Source organism: Arctopsyche grandis, chromosome 8 (assembly GCF_051622035.1).
Source record: "Arctopsyche grandis isolate Sample6627 chromosome 8, ASM5162203v2, whole genome shotgun sequence".
Lineage (NCBI taxonomy): Eukaryota > Metazoa > Arthropoda > Insecta > Trichoptera > Hydropsychidae > Arctopsyche > Arctopsyche grandis.
The window spans coordinates 17,650,464-17,667,322 of record NC_135362.1 but is presented as its reverse complement, the minus strand read 5'-3'; the positions used below and the strand labels follow the sequence as shown (position 1 = coordinate 17,667,322).

General features: G+C 29.7%; 2 protein-coding genes across 5 annotated transcripts in view; one reads left to right on the top strand and one right to left on the bottom strand.

Annotated features, from left to right (window-relative positions):
• mnb (minibrain) overlaps positions 1-7,403 on the top strand; it is a 70,263-nt gene extending 62,860 nt beyond the window's left edge. For 3 of the 4 annotated variants that reach the window (XM_077437043.1, XM_077437044.1, XM_077437045.1), the window contains 5 exons: positions 43-155; positions 247-456; positions 631-861; positions 957-1,182; positions 4,255-7,403. In XM_077437043.1, the coding sequence (XP_077293169.1) occupies positions 43-155; positions 247-456; positions 631-861; positions 957-1,182; positions 4,255-4,610 (1,136 nt within the window). In that variant the 3' untranslated portion in view covers positions 4,611-7,403. Of the gene's footprint in view, positions 1-42; positions 156-246; positions 457-630; positions 862-956; positions 1,183-2,127; positions 2,313-4,254 lie in introns of all 4 variants that reach the window. The other variant, XR_013260948.1, reaches the window with a different exon arrangement.
• The window catches only part of LOC143916129 (uncharacterized), a 305,722-nt gene that overhangs the window by 252,219 nt on the left and 36,644 nt on the right, over positions 1-16,859 (bottom strand). The gene's annotated exons all lie outside the window — the stretch shown is intronic.

The following is a 16,859-nucleotide window of genomic DNA, read 5'->3' as shown; positions in this document are numbered from 1 at the left end:
AATTGCGAATGCATGCTAAACTGTTTTTTTTTCATTTTCCAGAACTTAATATTATCCACTGTGATTTAAAACCTGAAAATATATTATTATGCAATCCGAAACGATCGGCGATCAAAATAGTAGATTTTGGAAGTTCCTGTCAACTAGGACAGAGGGTATGTAAAGTTTTTATTTTAATTCTTCTGATTCACCTAGCTTTTTATTATTTTTTGTAATTTTAACATTTAAATTGTTTTCATGTTTCAGATATATCAGTATATTCAATCTCGTTTTTATCGGTCACCAGAAGTGCTCCTAGGAATTCCTTATGATTTAGCTATTGACATGTGGTCATTGGGCTGCATTTTAGTGGAAATGCACACTGGAGAACCGTTATTTAGTGGAGGCAATGAACATGATCAAATGAGTAAAATTGTTGAAGTCTTGGGAATGCCTCCAAAACATTTATTAGACCAGGTATATAATTATGACGAGTGTGATACTAAAGGCTTATTCTGAAAGTCCAGTTTTCATATCTATTTACTAATTTTTTAATTTATTTTTTATTTGGTTGTTCAAGAAAGATGTTTGATCCCTGTTGATCTAGAAACCTAATCTGAATTGGTTAATCTAATTACACAACATTTTTAGGCACACAAAACGCGGAAGTTTTTTGACAAGTTGCCAAGTTCCGAAGGCGGAGGATACGTACTACGTAAATGTTCAAGTGGCAGTACAGCATCAAAAGAAAGTAGTGGACGTAAATACCGAGCTCCTGGTACGCGCCACCTTCACGACATATTAGGAGTGGACGGTGGCGGACCTGCACAAAGACGACGCGGTGAACCTGGACACAGTGTTTCTGACTACCTCAAATTTAAGGTGGACTATTTAGTTATACATACAAATTATACTACTTACAGTATTGTAATATGTAATGTTTCGGTGTTTAACTGTCTTTGATGATCATGTTTCAGGATTTAATTCTTCGTATGTTGGATTATGATCCGAAAACTCGCGTGACGCCTTATTATGCACTGCAACACAATTTTTTTAAAAGGACAGCTGACGAATCAACAAATACAGGGTCAGGTGCTACATCTGGTGGCGCAGGAATCACCGGTGCCGGAGGTAGTTCTCCGCCTCAGGGTTCCCCCGCACATCCGGCTTCACTGTCTTCACACCACACGCAAGCTCACCACGGTTAGTTTATGGCGTTTATGAAACTATCCATATACTGGGAACTACGTACTTATTGTGAAATACAATTGGCGAATTTCTGAGGTGTCATAATTGTTAATACTGATTTTATTTCTTTATATTTAAAAGAAGCGTCTTTAATTCAATTAATGATTGTGAATTTTATTGCCATGTTATAAATTCGCGCAGCGCGCCAAGAGCCAAATACTCGTTAATAAAATTGTGATATTTTTCCTTGACGATATCTTCAATGATTTTCTACAGTATGGTTCTTATCGGATTTGACATTTATTTACATGGTCAGAGTTCAATTTAGGTATTTAATTTTAGGATAGTGCATAATATTTTTAATGTTTGAAATTTATTTATTTAATAAACAAATACTTTCGCATTCATCAATTTACACGCTTTCATTAAATACCAACATCAAAGGTGAACAAACGGATTACTGTGTTTTGTTTAAAATGCATTATTTCACAATTATTTATATAAACGCTTTAGGTTTTCTTAATTTCATACTGATTTGCTTTTATTGTTCATCGAATATTGGATTACAAGACCATTATTATGTTGTATAATTTGCAGGAATTTCGCTTGTTAATCGTTCACTTCTAAAGAGATTAAAACACCATTATTTCATTTTGAATATGACATAACTGCTATTTTTTTTTAATTTATTAAATTCAGTTTTTATTTGTATGAAATCTGTGTATCATATTCATTCATTGAATTCATTATTCAATCGAATAAATGGGCTATAAATGTTTTCAAACTTAAATGCTATTACTTTTTTGGGTGTTTCAACGTTAATTATTTATTTGTAACTGTTCAGATGTGGATAAATTTTATATTGTTTAAACGTGATAGGGTATTTTTTGTAATAAAAGCAATAGAAGTGCAATATTTTTGACTATTAAGTCAGATGGGTTTTGTGTATTTTGTGCCCAGAGAGGGAAACAGGCGTGCGATGACTAGTGCACGCTTCTGCGCCGCCAACGGGCGGCGTCTTGTGAAAACTCAAGCAATATCGTCCCAGGGTTTCCATCATCTTCATCGATCACCTTCATCACCTCTTGTTGATTGTCATCATCTAATGTCTACTGAAGCCCCACCGTTTAATCAAAATGTATCAGGTCCGCTACTAACCATAAACTATTTGTATTCCCTGTATTTTGATCTTAGTCAATTCATTATACGAATAGTTTGCTTTTTGATTTTTTCAAATGGTTAGATGAAATTATGCAATCTAATAACCACTTTGGTAGAAAATCTCAAAGCATTCTATTTGCTGCTTTTTGTTTTGTTGTTGTTTGTTGTTTTATGTAGTTTTAGAATTCGCATATAGAATAAATAGATTTCTGATAATATTTTGGACTTCGAAATTTTTAGTTGAGTGATGTATGATTTTCTTTTTCAATACACTAAAATCCTATTTCACTTACTATTAGCATGTTATATCTGAAGTGAAGCATTTTAAAATTTTTGATTACAGATTTTAATTTCATTGATTTTAAATGTGTAGTAAATATTGTCGATTTTTGCAATGAGCGGTCACAGTTAATTGGTTCTCAAGGGAACTAGTGTTTATTTTGTATTATTGATGCAAAATGAGTATCTGTAACTGTTCATTGAAACTGTATTACATGATATGTATTTGTCTTTCATAGTTAATTTCGCATCAATTGCACTTTTACTCATTGTGTTTACTTTTTATTGGAATTTAATTTTTATGCCGTTTCCTATCCTATTCTCATCACCTGCTTAGTTTTGCACATTTATTTGAAGTTACTCATTTGTATTGAAAACACACCCTATCGATTTCATAAGACAGTGTTTTAATTTCAAGCATTAAATAAATTGATGATATCCTGAAGTGATTAAATTTTTATACTTTTGTTCTATTTTTGATCGCAAATTACATGCGTATTTATGTATTTCAGGCAAATGCTTTTGTAACAAGACTATTTTTGAATATAAATCACTACATACGTTTACCATTGAGCATAAAATAAAGTGACAGAAATAACGGTTCTGTGATTTTTCCGTACAGTATGTTTCTTGATACGAACTTGCAGATATATTTTTCCGTTCACTGATTTTTCCATACATGATTTTTGCGAACATTGATTATTTCGGATAATAAATATTTTTAATATTGTATTATAAAATATTAACGTTAATGTTTGAGTTTTTTCAATCTTCAAGTTAATCAGTTATTAACGGAATGATCAGTGTTTGCAAAAATCATGTATGGAAAAATCAGTTTTCAGAATAGTTGGTTTAAGTAAAGATCGCGACAAAATCTCTGCAAATTTCGTGTCCGGAAACATTCTGTAAGGAAAAATCCGACCACCGAAATAACACATAAAAATAAGTTGTTTTTTATACAACACTGCAAAATATAATAATATAATTGAAATAATACATTTAAAAATTGTGAATAATTTTAAAATACATTTGCTTATATTTCTTAAATTCAATAATTATTGAAATATTGATTTATTCGATGGAACGACTTGAGTTTGGTACTATACATGTTTTACTGATTTTATGATATCTTTTATATAATATTTTTTATGTTTACTTTTAATATTTATTGTATTATTTTATTTATTAATCTTATGTAATTTGAAATGTGTATGAAACGTGGATTGACGACGTGGTCTTTAATTTAGAATTTTCGAACCATTTGAATTTGCTTAAATTCTAATTAATCGTCAGACATCACATTTAATTTATCCGATTCAATAGTGAAAAAAGGGGTCACTTGATTTTTTGGCTAATCCAAAAGCATCAATAAAAGGATTCATATCAATAATGTATGTTGTTTGTATGTGTCATTGTTACATACATATGCGTACATGTATATATTTTATTAGTACTTTGGATATTTTAACCAAGTTTGATATAAAGCATTAAGATTTCTTTAATTTTTAATTAACGGTAAATAGAGAGTGGGGTATTTTATATTTCAAGTGTGGATATTTATAAAATTTTAGATATATTCAATATAATGATGAATTAAACATAATGACATATATTTGTGTTTTCTCACGTAATTTTTTTTTTTATCAGGTTTGAATATGCTTCGTGTGAGATCTGACATGTTGATGTCTCAATTTCCGAGTGGTCATGGTGTAGGAGGAACGGGAGGTACGGGTGCAATGGAATGCGAGCCTGCATTTCCACATTCACACCCGCATCGTACGCGATACCTTCCCCATCGCTCTCTATTAGCAGGAGCCGTAGATGCTTTGGGGAGTCTGGAAGGCGCCGTGTTTTACCCGGATAGGGCTGGAGCGCCACCCCGTGCACCACCGCATCCGCCACTCTTACCACCGTCACATCCTCCACCCCCCGACTCAGCCGCCCAATCTGATAGTCCCATGGTGGGAGTCTGCGTGCAACAGAGCCCTGTGGCCATTCACTAATCCTTGCTTGTTTGAGCTGAAGTGACGTTTGAAGTGATGTGTCAGACTCGTGCTACTCAGTGCATAGATAGAATTTATAAAACCAAATTGACAATTTATATCAACATTACTCTTGTATTGTTAAAATGAAAGTTGAAACAATGTGTTAATATTTGACGAGTGTACAGTTAAGGAAAAATAATACTGTTTTGTCACCTCACTGCAACAGTGGTCATCGTTGAGGATTTTACCGAGTTGTGTTGCTTGACTTATACAAAACACTCCGTTGTGTATATTCATGAAGTTCATGTTCCTTCGCATTTTATATATTATGCGTGTTATATGTTAATTTTACTGTGCGGCGATAATTTTATTTTTACTGAAAAAGACGAAGGTCAACGTTGACTGAGACGAAACAACATTTAGCTTATTTAGGACAATTATTTATTGAAATATTTTTAAAAATTACTAAGGAATTCATTACTTGCTATTCTCACAAGATCATTTGCATCCAATAGTGTTTTATGTTATTTATAATCTTTATTCATAACATCTTGTAATTTATTATTTGAAAAATGTCTTATTTCATTCGGAAGACATGTCTGTGATTTAGGTGAAATATCTATAGTATATATAGGATTGTTTCCCTCTTGTTCTCGAATAATAAGTTGTATTTTTCTTGTTGATGGCGTAATTGCTTGTGTGTTCATTAAAATTTGTGATCTTTTTACAGTTTTTAATATTTTAATTTTCAGTGAAATTGAGTTGTCACATTTGCACGTTTAATCCTGTAATTTTCTCTTAAACCTGTTGTTTAGTGAAGACATATATAGATACCTTTATATACAGTTTGACGTATTTTGAATCTTTTCCGTTTTAATAAATTTGGAAAACATTAGTTATCGATCCCAACTTTTGAATTTTATTTCATTATGAAAGTGATTAATTAGTATATAATCTAGCTTTTGTTTTTCTGATTTGATTTCGTCGATTCCTTTGATGACGTCTTTTACTATTTACGTTGGTCCTGAATATAATTGATTTTTTTTTTTAATAAATTTGATCGAAGCTATGAATAAATTTAGAAGAATTTATGTTAGTTTTTTTTTTGCATAATGTAAAATCTTGCAAAAATTATTTTAAGAGACTTGTGATTATAATAGATACAAATGATAACATGATGAAATGCATAAATAGTCTTTTATTTTTTACTTAAAATCTACAATATTTTATATTTAGTTTGTCGGCTTTTTTCATTACGTTTTTTTTCTTTATATTTCAAAATACATATTTTTAAGACGTTTTTGTTATTCTTTCACCCTACATATACACATATGTGGATTCTATAGTTGGGTTACAAATTATTTTATTTATTTTTCTGGACACAAGCATTTCACAATATTTAAAAAAAAATTCTTTTATCATTTTCAAATTCACTCATTATGAATATTTGATGAAACAATGTTGCAGCTCTGATTACATAGGACTATTTTTGAATTGTGTACTATATAGCATTTGTATGTATTGAAGCCATTTGATATAACAATTTTGTAAATGAAAAAAAAGGTAGAAGTATTTGCAATTTTATATTCTATCTTTTCTACATATTATTTAAGTCAATTTTTATCTTAAAGATTGTTCAATAGGCGATATTGAATTGAAAGTTAAAATAATAATGTGATTACAATAAACTCACTCTCTGATCGACACAAATATCCTAAAATAACCCTGTAATGGTAGGTTATTTCAGTTGCTAGGCGTTTTAGCATAATGTGATTGAAATTAATATTTTTTGTATTTGCAATTTGATCTGAAAGTACACTAAAACATTTTGCAAGGTTTCTTTAAATATTTCAAATACGCAGTGGGGACTAGTAATTGTAAACGATAGTGTGAAAGCACGATAAACTAAATTATTTTGATTGGTAAATATATATGACATATTTAAAACAGATATGATCAGTGATAACTAGCATAAATTGTGGGATTTTTCATCTTGTAAGTAATTCGATGAAAATTAACATTTTATATATTTTGATGAAAAAATAAAAATAAACGACTATTCAAAATTTAAGCATATAATTTGTAAAATGGAGAAATAAATAATTTCACTTGTAAAGAAGTGTTAAGATTTAATTAAGAAGGAATGATTTATATATAAAAATAAAAATAAATGAACATAAAAAAAGCTAAACTTGTAAAGATAATTAATACTGTATTCTGCAAAACAAGTGATACCGTAAAACATTTCCATGCATAGGAGATGAATTGTAATAGCAAATACATAGTAAAATTGAACAAGAAAATTCGTTAAATAAGCGTTTGACAAATACTAAAATGCTCGTTGACGATTCAATTTTTATTTCTCTAACAATTAATTAAATTTTTAGATAGTGCCATTGTTTTTATGTATTATTTATTTAAATATATATCTGGTACAACAGAGCAGCAATTTATTGCGATTATTTTATTCTTCAAATAAAAAAAAATCAGTCAAATGAATCGTCAACAGTTAAGTGTTTGTTTATATGAAATGAGGTGATTTTGACTTCCAAACATTGTTATCATTATTGATGATTATTATCGTTAGGCTATGGCCATTAAGAGTAAAGACTGCTGTTAAATTAACACATGTATAACCGTGTATTTTCTTATATCAAAGTACAAGCATATTGGAATTGTAACTTGCCTCAGTCTATACGATTAATGGTAAATTTACCATCGTTTGGGCAGTCAAATCGGACTGAGCTATTGGCGATATTTTAATTTTTATCTGATTATTTTTGTTGTTGTGAAACTTTCTGATAGTAATTCGAAGACAAAAAAAAGTAAAAATTCAAATTTAAAAATATTCGTTGTCTTTCTATTCTCCAATAAAAATTTAAATCTCTATTGAATTACTTTGACCGTAAAATAAATACTGTTAGTTACAGAAGCAAATTGTAAACGAAAATGATACATTTTACAGAATGACAGTTTGTAGAATGTTTGATGAGAGCCGTTTGCGATCTGTGATTTGCATTGAATGATGTCTAGAGTTTGCTTCCATAGCCAACATTTGTCTAAAGTATCTATTTCTATAATATGCAGATGTTATGTATGTAATGTTAACTTTTGAGAGTTTTATACAAGTCGAATTGAACAATTCCTAAGCCGGAATTTAACACTTTGTCAATGTTATAGCAATTAACGGCTACTATTTAGTATATTTCTTAAATATGTATTGTGATCATGTGTATACGAAAACTTAACGTTTTTATATGGGAAAATGTTATTGACATTACTATCGTTAATAGATGAAATTATGCATGTTATGACTATCTTTATATTTGAAAAGAAAAATTATATTGTATTTTTTCGTTTTATCGCCACTAGCTCATTCCTTTCACTCGTAGCAATAGTGTACTAATGTGTTCATTGTAGTAAAATTTTTAAAGTACTAAGAGAATGAAAGCAGAAAATTATTGACAGTATTGAACGGTTGATGAGGCATTGCATTTTCACCATGAATATTTTTGCTAAGGAGGATGATGAGACTCTCGCTTGTGAAAAACGCAATCCGACATCGTGTCACTTTGTTCTGTATTTAGGCTTACAGAAAACTCAAATTTCACTATTGGAAAATACCTCATGCTGCATGCTCAAATTATGTTTATCGTGCACATGTGCATTCTGACAAATATATTTATAATATACAATCATATCTAAGTGTTAAAAATATATATGTACATAGTGTACCTAAAGCATTGTTAACTCAAAAGTGTGGGATTTTTTTAAGTATGTTTTTAAACATCGAATGCACTCGCATTTAAGTAATGATTTTTTTGCATTTTGTGGATTTTAAGTGTGATTATTATACATATTTTACTTTTTTTAGGATTCGATCACAATTTTAGCATTCCAAAAGATGTCACAAATATCTTCAATTTTAAAAGCGAAACTAATTGTATTTTTACTTTCATAATGGGATAAGTTAAGCATATTTTATTCGTTTTTTCAATTAGTACTTGAATTTTTTTTATTATAGAATAAGATCTATATAAATAATAGACATTTAAATTTGTTTGCTCATTTTTTTATATGCAATAAAATTAAAATTGAATGGAGTCTTCGAGAAGTTTCATGAAAAAGATTTATAATAATGTTTTGAAAACATTTGTTTTTATTTTGATATTAACAAAGTAATTCTGATTTTTAATCTTTTGAACTTCTTTACTGAAAAACTGTTGAGGGCTTCTTATTCAGCTGTCATTGTACCTACTGTTTTAAAAAACTTATATTTATTCAAAATTTAAACCAGTGGTTGTATTGGTCAAGGAATTTTGGGATAATATACTATTTTTGAAATATGAATTGTTTTTAAATAAAATATCAACGATTTCAATGGGTACATTCTATGTATGTATATATTTATTGAATGCAGAACTTGTTAAATTGTCAAAAAAAAAAGATACATTATTTTCTCCATACTTGTATATCTAAATTTAATATGAAGGGAACTCGATTGGAAAGGTCATTGTAATTTTAATAGCGAAATCACCACCAAATAATGACCTAAACTAAATTGTAAGTTATGTATATAAAAAAAAAACTTAATATTGAATGGCAGCTTTTTGCTCATCTGTGTTGTTTGCTCCCTTCCTTATATAAAAAAAATCCTAACTTTTTTCTTTTTTGACGCATCGTTGGCCTAAATGTGTATTCAAATTCAAATTCGCATATTTACATATTACATGAATATTTATTTTGTAAGTGATGTTTCGGAATCTAAATTGTAGAAATAATGATTTTCATTGATTGAAACTTTCACGGAAGCATGGGATGGCAAATAACACAGTTTTGCAACATGCTCTGCTACCGAGTAACTTATGTCATTCACATATTTCTTTGTTAATAAAAGTAAATTGAAAATTATGTTATTATGTTCATACATATCCTTCTTTATTTATTCCTTTTATACACAATTACTAATCATTGAAAAAACTTAAACGACACAAATATATTATAGTTATTATTTCATGGACTTTAGACACACTCACACACTAATTTTGGATAATCGACAGTATTACATATGTGCAAGTATAAATTTTTTACCTTGGCCACATTTATAAACTTTTTCACTGAGATATTGAAATTTTTTTTCAATTGCAAATAGATATTTTTGAAATAAAGGTTTCTAGGATAAACCAAACTTCAGAATCTTTATTAAATGATCTAAAATTTCTGAAGTTAATGTGTATTTTCTAGGATTAAAATTTGTTTTTAAACCAATAATATCTATGTATAAAATGGAGTGTTTGTCTTGAAGACTAAAGACTTTTGAAGACTTTAAGCTAAATTAAATATATACGTTCTTGTATGTCAGCACTACTGATATACATAAATATTCAGAAACTTTTTAAAGTTTAAATAAAGGGCTGTGGAGTCAGATCAAAATTTACCGATCCCAATTAGTATTAAATTCAAATTTATTAGTAGATTTACTTCAATATAATTGGACTCTAGTTGACACATAATACTATTAATTAAAGAAAATAATAACAAAAAGGAGTCGGGAATCGGTAAATTTTTTACAAGGCTCTTCGATATTTTGACAACTGCAACTCCGACTCCGACTACACTTGAAATGCTCTGATTCCATAGCCTCACTTTAATATACATATAAATACATATGTGCATAGCTATTACTATATCTATGTATTTCATAAAAATAGAGAGCTGGGTTCCATAAAGCTCTGAAAACTAATATTTTGGCCGTCGCCCTCCATAAATAATAATGAAAGAAAAAGTAGAGGGCAAATGGTGGCTTGGAAGAAAAAGGCTCTCTTGGCTCCGGAACATCAGAAAATGATTAAGACTCTTACTCGGAAGAATGTATTATGTATTATAACATGTTAATTCCATTTCCCAAGTAAATAGCAGATATACTTGGTGTCATCCAAGCCATAATTATTAGATGGTTAGTATTACTTTTTTGTTATATTAGAAATAAAAATTCAAAAATATTTTTATATGATGAAACAAATGACAATATTTAAATTATAATATTGTCAGAAGTGAAAAATGAGGTTTTATTGTTTGAGACAAATTTAATTTAAATACATGATACAGTACATTTTGTGAAGTATACAAGAAGATTAGAAAATTCAATATTGACGACTTAATTCAATCGCCGGTCATAACCTCAACTAGCTTTTAAGTACGTATGTAGGTACATAGATATTAAACTTTTTAAATACTAATTGTAATAATAAAAGACTGGAAAGTTTATAGAATTTATGTTGGTATTTGGAATTTTGGTTTTTGAAATGTTTACCAGCTAGTTAGTGCAAGATGACCATTTTTTCCAAATTCAAAACTAGAACATTTTGTCCAAAAATATATTTCTAAATACTTCAATTATTTAAAACGAAGATTAAAGAATCGTGGATGCACATATATGAAAAAATGAATTCATTTTCTTGAATGCTCTTATAAAATTCTACACAAGACTGGTTAAAATTATACTAAGTGATTAGAAAACATTTTAAGGTTTCAACATTCAATTTCGTTTTATCACTGGATTATATACTGTTCATCTAGTAAAAAATCCGTCGGCTGGTGCATTATCTAACATTTGACCAATTTGCCAATATTTTTGTAGGAGACATAATTTTCGCCGAAGAATTTGTATACTTATCCATCTATTATATAAAAAAATTCTATTACATAAAAAAGTGAACTGGTTTTTCTCACGACTTACCAGGAGAGATACCCAAAAAACTAATACTGTCCTGGTAAAATCAGTATGAATGGTCACCTTAAGCTAGCGTCGACTTTTTGACACAAAACATATATATGTACTTAAATACTGATTAAATATGGAGTTTCATCATTGGCATTTTGTATAATACATAGATACATTCTGATCAGTGCCGATGAGAGGGGGATGGGGGGGGGGGGGAGCCGGGGTAAAGTTCTAGGGCTCGGACTATTTTTATTCTGGGTATTTTAATGTATTTATTTATGCTAAATGTTAATTATTTTTCTATCATACCTGTTATATCATACTTCTCAACTATTTTAAAAAATAACAACCAATATACAAATAACTATGTAGATTTTTTTTTAATAGATTTTTCACACATTTAAAATGGGTAAAATAGTCACGGGCCGGAATGTGAAATTACCGAAAACGCAAATATCGGAAGGCAAAGATCGAAAATCGAAAGATCTTAAGTCGAAATATCAAAAAAAAGGGTGCATGGTAAACGGTACATACTCACTTAATTTGCGCGAGCAGGATACAACAGGAACAAGAGGAACAGGCTTTTCCCCCCGTATTCTGCGCGTGCACATTAATTTATTATTATTTATTTTATTAATTTCTTATTAATTAAAATTTAACTCTTCATAAAAATGGATGCTAAATTGAACATTTTTAATGCCCTAAAACGCTAAAATGCAAAATTAAAATGCTAAAATTGACAAACATTTTTTTTTGCATTCAGCACAGTTGGAACGTATATTGTGAACTTACATTGCTCTTATCACCATCCGATTCTAAGTTTATTTATTTTATTTAATATACTTTATTTAATATATCGATCAAGATAAAAATAGTTTAGGTATAAACTCCATTGAATGGCCAGGAAACAGCTCGGATCTAAATATAATCGAAAATATGTGAAGCAAAATAGGCAAAAAAATTAGAGATAAGAAACCAAAATCCATAAAATAATTAAAATACATTATTTATGATGTATGGTACAATGAAATTAGTGATGAATTATTAAAAAAAATAATATGAATAACTACTTAAACGAATAAAATTATTTATTAAAAATAAAGGGGGTCCAATTAAATATTAAAATAAAAAAAACATTTTTATTTGTATTCCCTACTATTATTTGAAGTCCCCTTGATATGTTGAAAAGCTTGAAGAAGAAAAAAAAATCCGTTTTTATCGATTTTTTGATTTATGAAATCTACTCCAGGTATAAAAAAAATGTTCATTTGTACTCCAAATTTACAATGATTCTCCTCATAATGTTATCTATTGACGAAATCACTTTTTTTTGCTGCATATTGATGAAGAGGAGTTGTAGAAAGTAATACGAAAACTGTTATTTTAAATTCCTTTCCTAGTCTTTTAAAATATATCGTTATTTGCAATTGAGACTGAAAAACCTGAATATAACAGCGTGGACCAAAGGTTCGACGCGTATGTGTATGGTTCATCACCCCTGCTCTAATATTCATATGATCTTGACCTTTTTTCATAAATGAAGAAAAAGCGTCTTCACATTTGACCCATATCTCTTTTGTGTTCGAGGCGAGAACGACATTAGCATCCAATTATCTGACTGGGTCACTTCATCTCCCCTCTTCACGCATTCACTACTTTTTTTTGTGAAATTCAAAATAAGCGGGGTCCAGAGGCTGAATGGCCACTTTGAATATGAATATAGCTCAATTTCAAATTGGTCCAGTTCTCATCTTTATGTTCATCGGGGGATCATAGGTCAAAAAGGGGACGAGAGTGCCACCGGTTTCACATCATCTCGCATAATTTCATCATATCAGGTGGAACGAAACAAGTGCCCCATTATTATTATGTTTGTATGTATACTTCCATAGAAAATGCTATTTATATTGTATGTACTAGTGTTTTTACGCGGCTTCGCTCGGTATTTGTAATATAAACCGCTTAAACTTGGCCAATCTAATAGTAAACATTTTATGAAATTTATTTCAAGAGTTTTATTTTATTTAAATGTATTTGAATATTCATTTGTTCGATGACGTCACGGATTTACGAACCAACAATAGTTACATACATACATAGTTACAAAGTCTCTTTCGAAATTATATATTAGACTTTGTTGGAAAAAGGTAATATAATATATTTGATTTGCCGTTAGTATAATGTTGTAATGATGTGTTCTTGGAAACATATCGAATTGCCCGGCGGGCCCAATTACGTCGCGAAAATCCTTTCGCAAAAATGTTGTTTATGTTTTCCAATATAATAATACTAATAATGATAAAAGAAAATACGAGTCGTGCAAAAATATGCTTATCATTTCAAGAGACAGGCTACTGTGTGGGTATTGTTTTTTCAAAGACATGTTTTTGTTATTTGTTTTTGCCAATAACAAAAAAGTATTTTAAGAAATGTTATTCAATTGAGATTTACAGTGTCTGCTTAAACTTTTTTGGGCAGTAAAGAGAGGTACATATCCGAAGATAAAAACTTAATATCGAATGAGAGTTTATAAACTTAAAAACGTGTATGGTTAATTTTGATTACATTATTTAATCGTTCATTTTAGTATGGAAAAGGATGATGCAAAGCTAAAAATGTAACACCTGGATATAAGGGTATGTAAACTGACCACCCCTTCAGTCATTCTCCCCATCCGAATTCCGGTATAGTGAACCGGTTATCATTTTTAACACGTTCAAAGCAATACTCTCTCCCCTTATAACTACGATTTTTATTTTATCTATATATATTATACATACATATATTTGTATATATGTACATAAATACACGTAGGTATTATATATCCGTACACACGAAGTATTAATTAGAAATATTTTAATTTCGAGATTATGACTGGTATTTATTAGTTCAATCCTCCAATAGTATCAATTCTTGATTACGTTTAGGTTTATTTTCTTTATGCACTTACACTTTCCGCCAATTTTTACACGTCAAATTAGTTGACGTTTTTTAATTTATATTTTCCCATGATGTCATTACAGGTTGCCCCTGAGCGAGACCTATATATGTATGGTATTTAACTTGTAAGTATATGAATTTATAGATTATAAATTTGAAACCATATTCAAATAGTGGTGAAAAATACATAGTACATACATAGGTATAATGGTTTTGCCAATTTGATGAGGAATGTTTCAACAATGAAATCAGGTTAATTGGCTAACTCTGATAGAAAACGATCAACCGGAGTCACAAATATCCCAGTCTGACTAGCAGCACTTCCAAATAAATTATTTTTCAATCCAGGCTATCCGAGGGCTCTAACCCGGGAACCTCTCGATGGTTAGTATTAACGAAACCACCGAACTATTATTTTTGAAAACAATTTTTCATTAAATTTATTATTTTTAAATTTTATGTTTCTGAAATTTGTATATTATGTACCTATGTATTCAATTATAGAGTAGTGGATTGATCATGAACGCTTTTATTTATAATGAGATCAAAAAATAAATACATATGTACATATAAAACATGTTTATAAAACATTCTCAAATTGGTATATTTTTGTATCGTATGCATATGTCGAGATGATTCTTGTGAAACCGAAAACGTATCAAATTGTAAATAACGGTGGGGCTTGTCCCCCTCCCAACTTTCGGCGGGGAGGTGGGTGGTAGAGTGGTGGCCACCCCCGCACCAGAGAACCGTTTTGTCATGTGGCATCAATATTTTGCTGAACTCAGGTCTGCTAATGCACGCTATTTTTCAACGTCTATCCCTCTTGTAAGTTCTGGTCCGCATTAGAGGAAAATATAATAAAATGAGAAAAATCAACACTATATCATTATACAAATTTATCATTGTTTCATGCGACGACTGATTGCTAAATATTCCAAAGACATGGTAGAAATTAAATTCCATTACTTCTCTTTATCGTTCAAAACTAACTATACTATACTAAGCTCTCTCTGAAATTTCATTTATATTTTATTACTATCCTATACTCTTTATCTAATTTTAGAAATACAGCTCGTATGCACGCAAGTAAGATGTGCGATGAAGATGGAGAAAGATACACAATTCGCTACTACATACATTCCTAGTGCATTCCTATTAGGGGCGTTAGGTTTCAACTCATTGGAGTCTCGTCGGGATATGTTACTGGGAAGGCACTTTTTTAAGCTGTTGAATGGGATAATACACAATCCTCAGGTTCTTAATGAATTTAGGTTTTATGCACCTAGTAAATTCAGGGACTTGAGGAATCGTGATTTGTTTTTTCCTCCTGTGGCTCGCAAAAATATGTTGGCAACGGCTCCTATATCTAGGGCGATATACATATCTGCTCAACCGGATTGCTGGTGAAATTGACCTCTTCAATATAAACTATGCTAATCTGGTTGAGTGGTTGTTGAGGAATGCCAGTGGTTGATTTTGCCAATTATAAATGTGAATGATTGTTATTTTTTATGATTTTAATGATGTTGTGTTAATATTGTTATTATTATAAGCTATTATTATTGTTATCATGTTATTATTATTGAATGACTGGCCACAGTGACGCGTTGGAATGTCACTGTGGCTAATATGTTAAATAAAATAAAAATAATGTACATATGTAATTACGTATGTATATGTATAAATGTATTATAATGAGGTAAGAACTGACAGAAAGAGGTATTGTCTATTTAAATAATTTTATAAACACAATTTTCTTGAAGGGAAATCCCGTTGAATGGTAAACTTACACCTCTTCTTCTGTATGGTTGTTAAATTAGGATTATGATATTATTTGTGCATACATACATTGATTTTATAGGAAGTTGAAGATATTGAAGATATACCCTGTCATTTTCAATTATGCAAGTATTAAACGATGTTAAAATTTTCACGTCTTGGATGACTAATAGTAATCGATTGTGTATGTTTGAACTAATCAAATGATATGTACATACTATGTACACGGTGATTAAATAATTAATTTATATACAGGTAAGACCCATTTTAATACAATAGAAAAATAAAATTACGTAAGAATAATCACAAAAGAAAATATCTAACATCATTAGAAAAAGTAATAACATATGTCATCATATCTATAATATCGCTATTCTGTCTGTCTGAGATAAAGCTCGCCGTAGTATAATAGTCGTTTCGATTCAATATGTATGTACATATGTACGCCACAGCTAAACCACTGCCAACAAAACGTATACGAATATAATAACAAAAGAAAAAAACTTCTATATATACTGTTTGCTGCCAATGTTTTCTCTAGGCAAATAAACGGTGCTTGTAAGTCTTGTAGTATTTACCGCCATCTATTGAAAATTTATTTAATTAATTAATTTTTATATTTTTGTTTTATATTGTTTATATGTCGGTAGGCAGGTAGTTTTTACCATTCTTTTTCATATTAAACAATTTAATTTTAAATATATTTGAAAAAAATCCGACCGTGTGCGGATCGAACACAGGACCGACACATTCATTTTAATTTTTTTTTATTTATGTAATAACTTAATATGCCAACACCCATGCGATGATATTTCATAGTG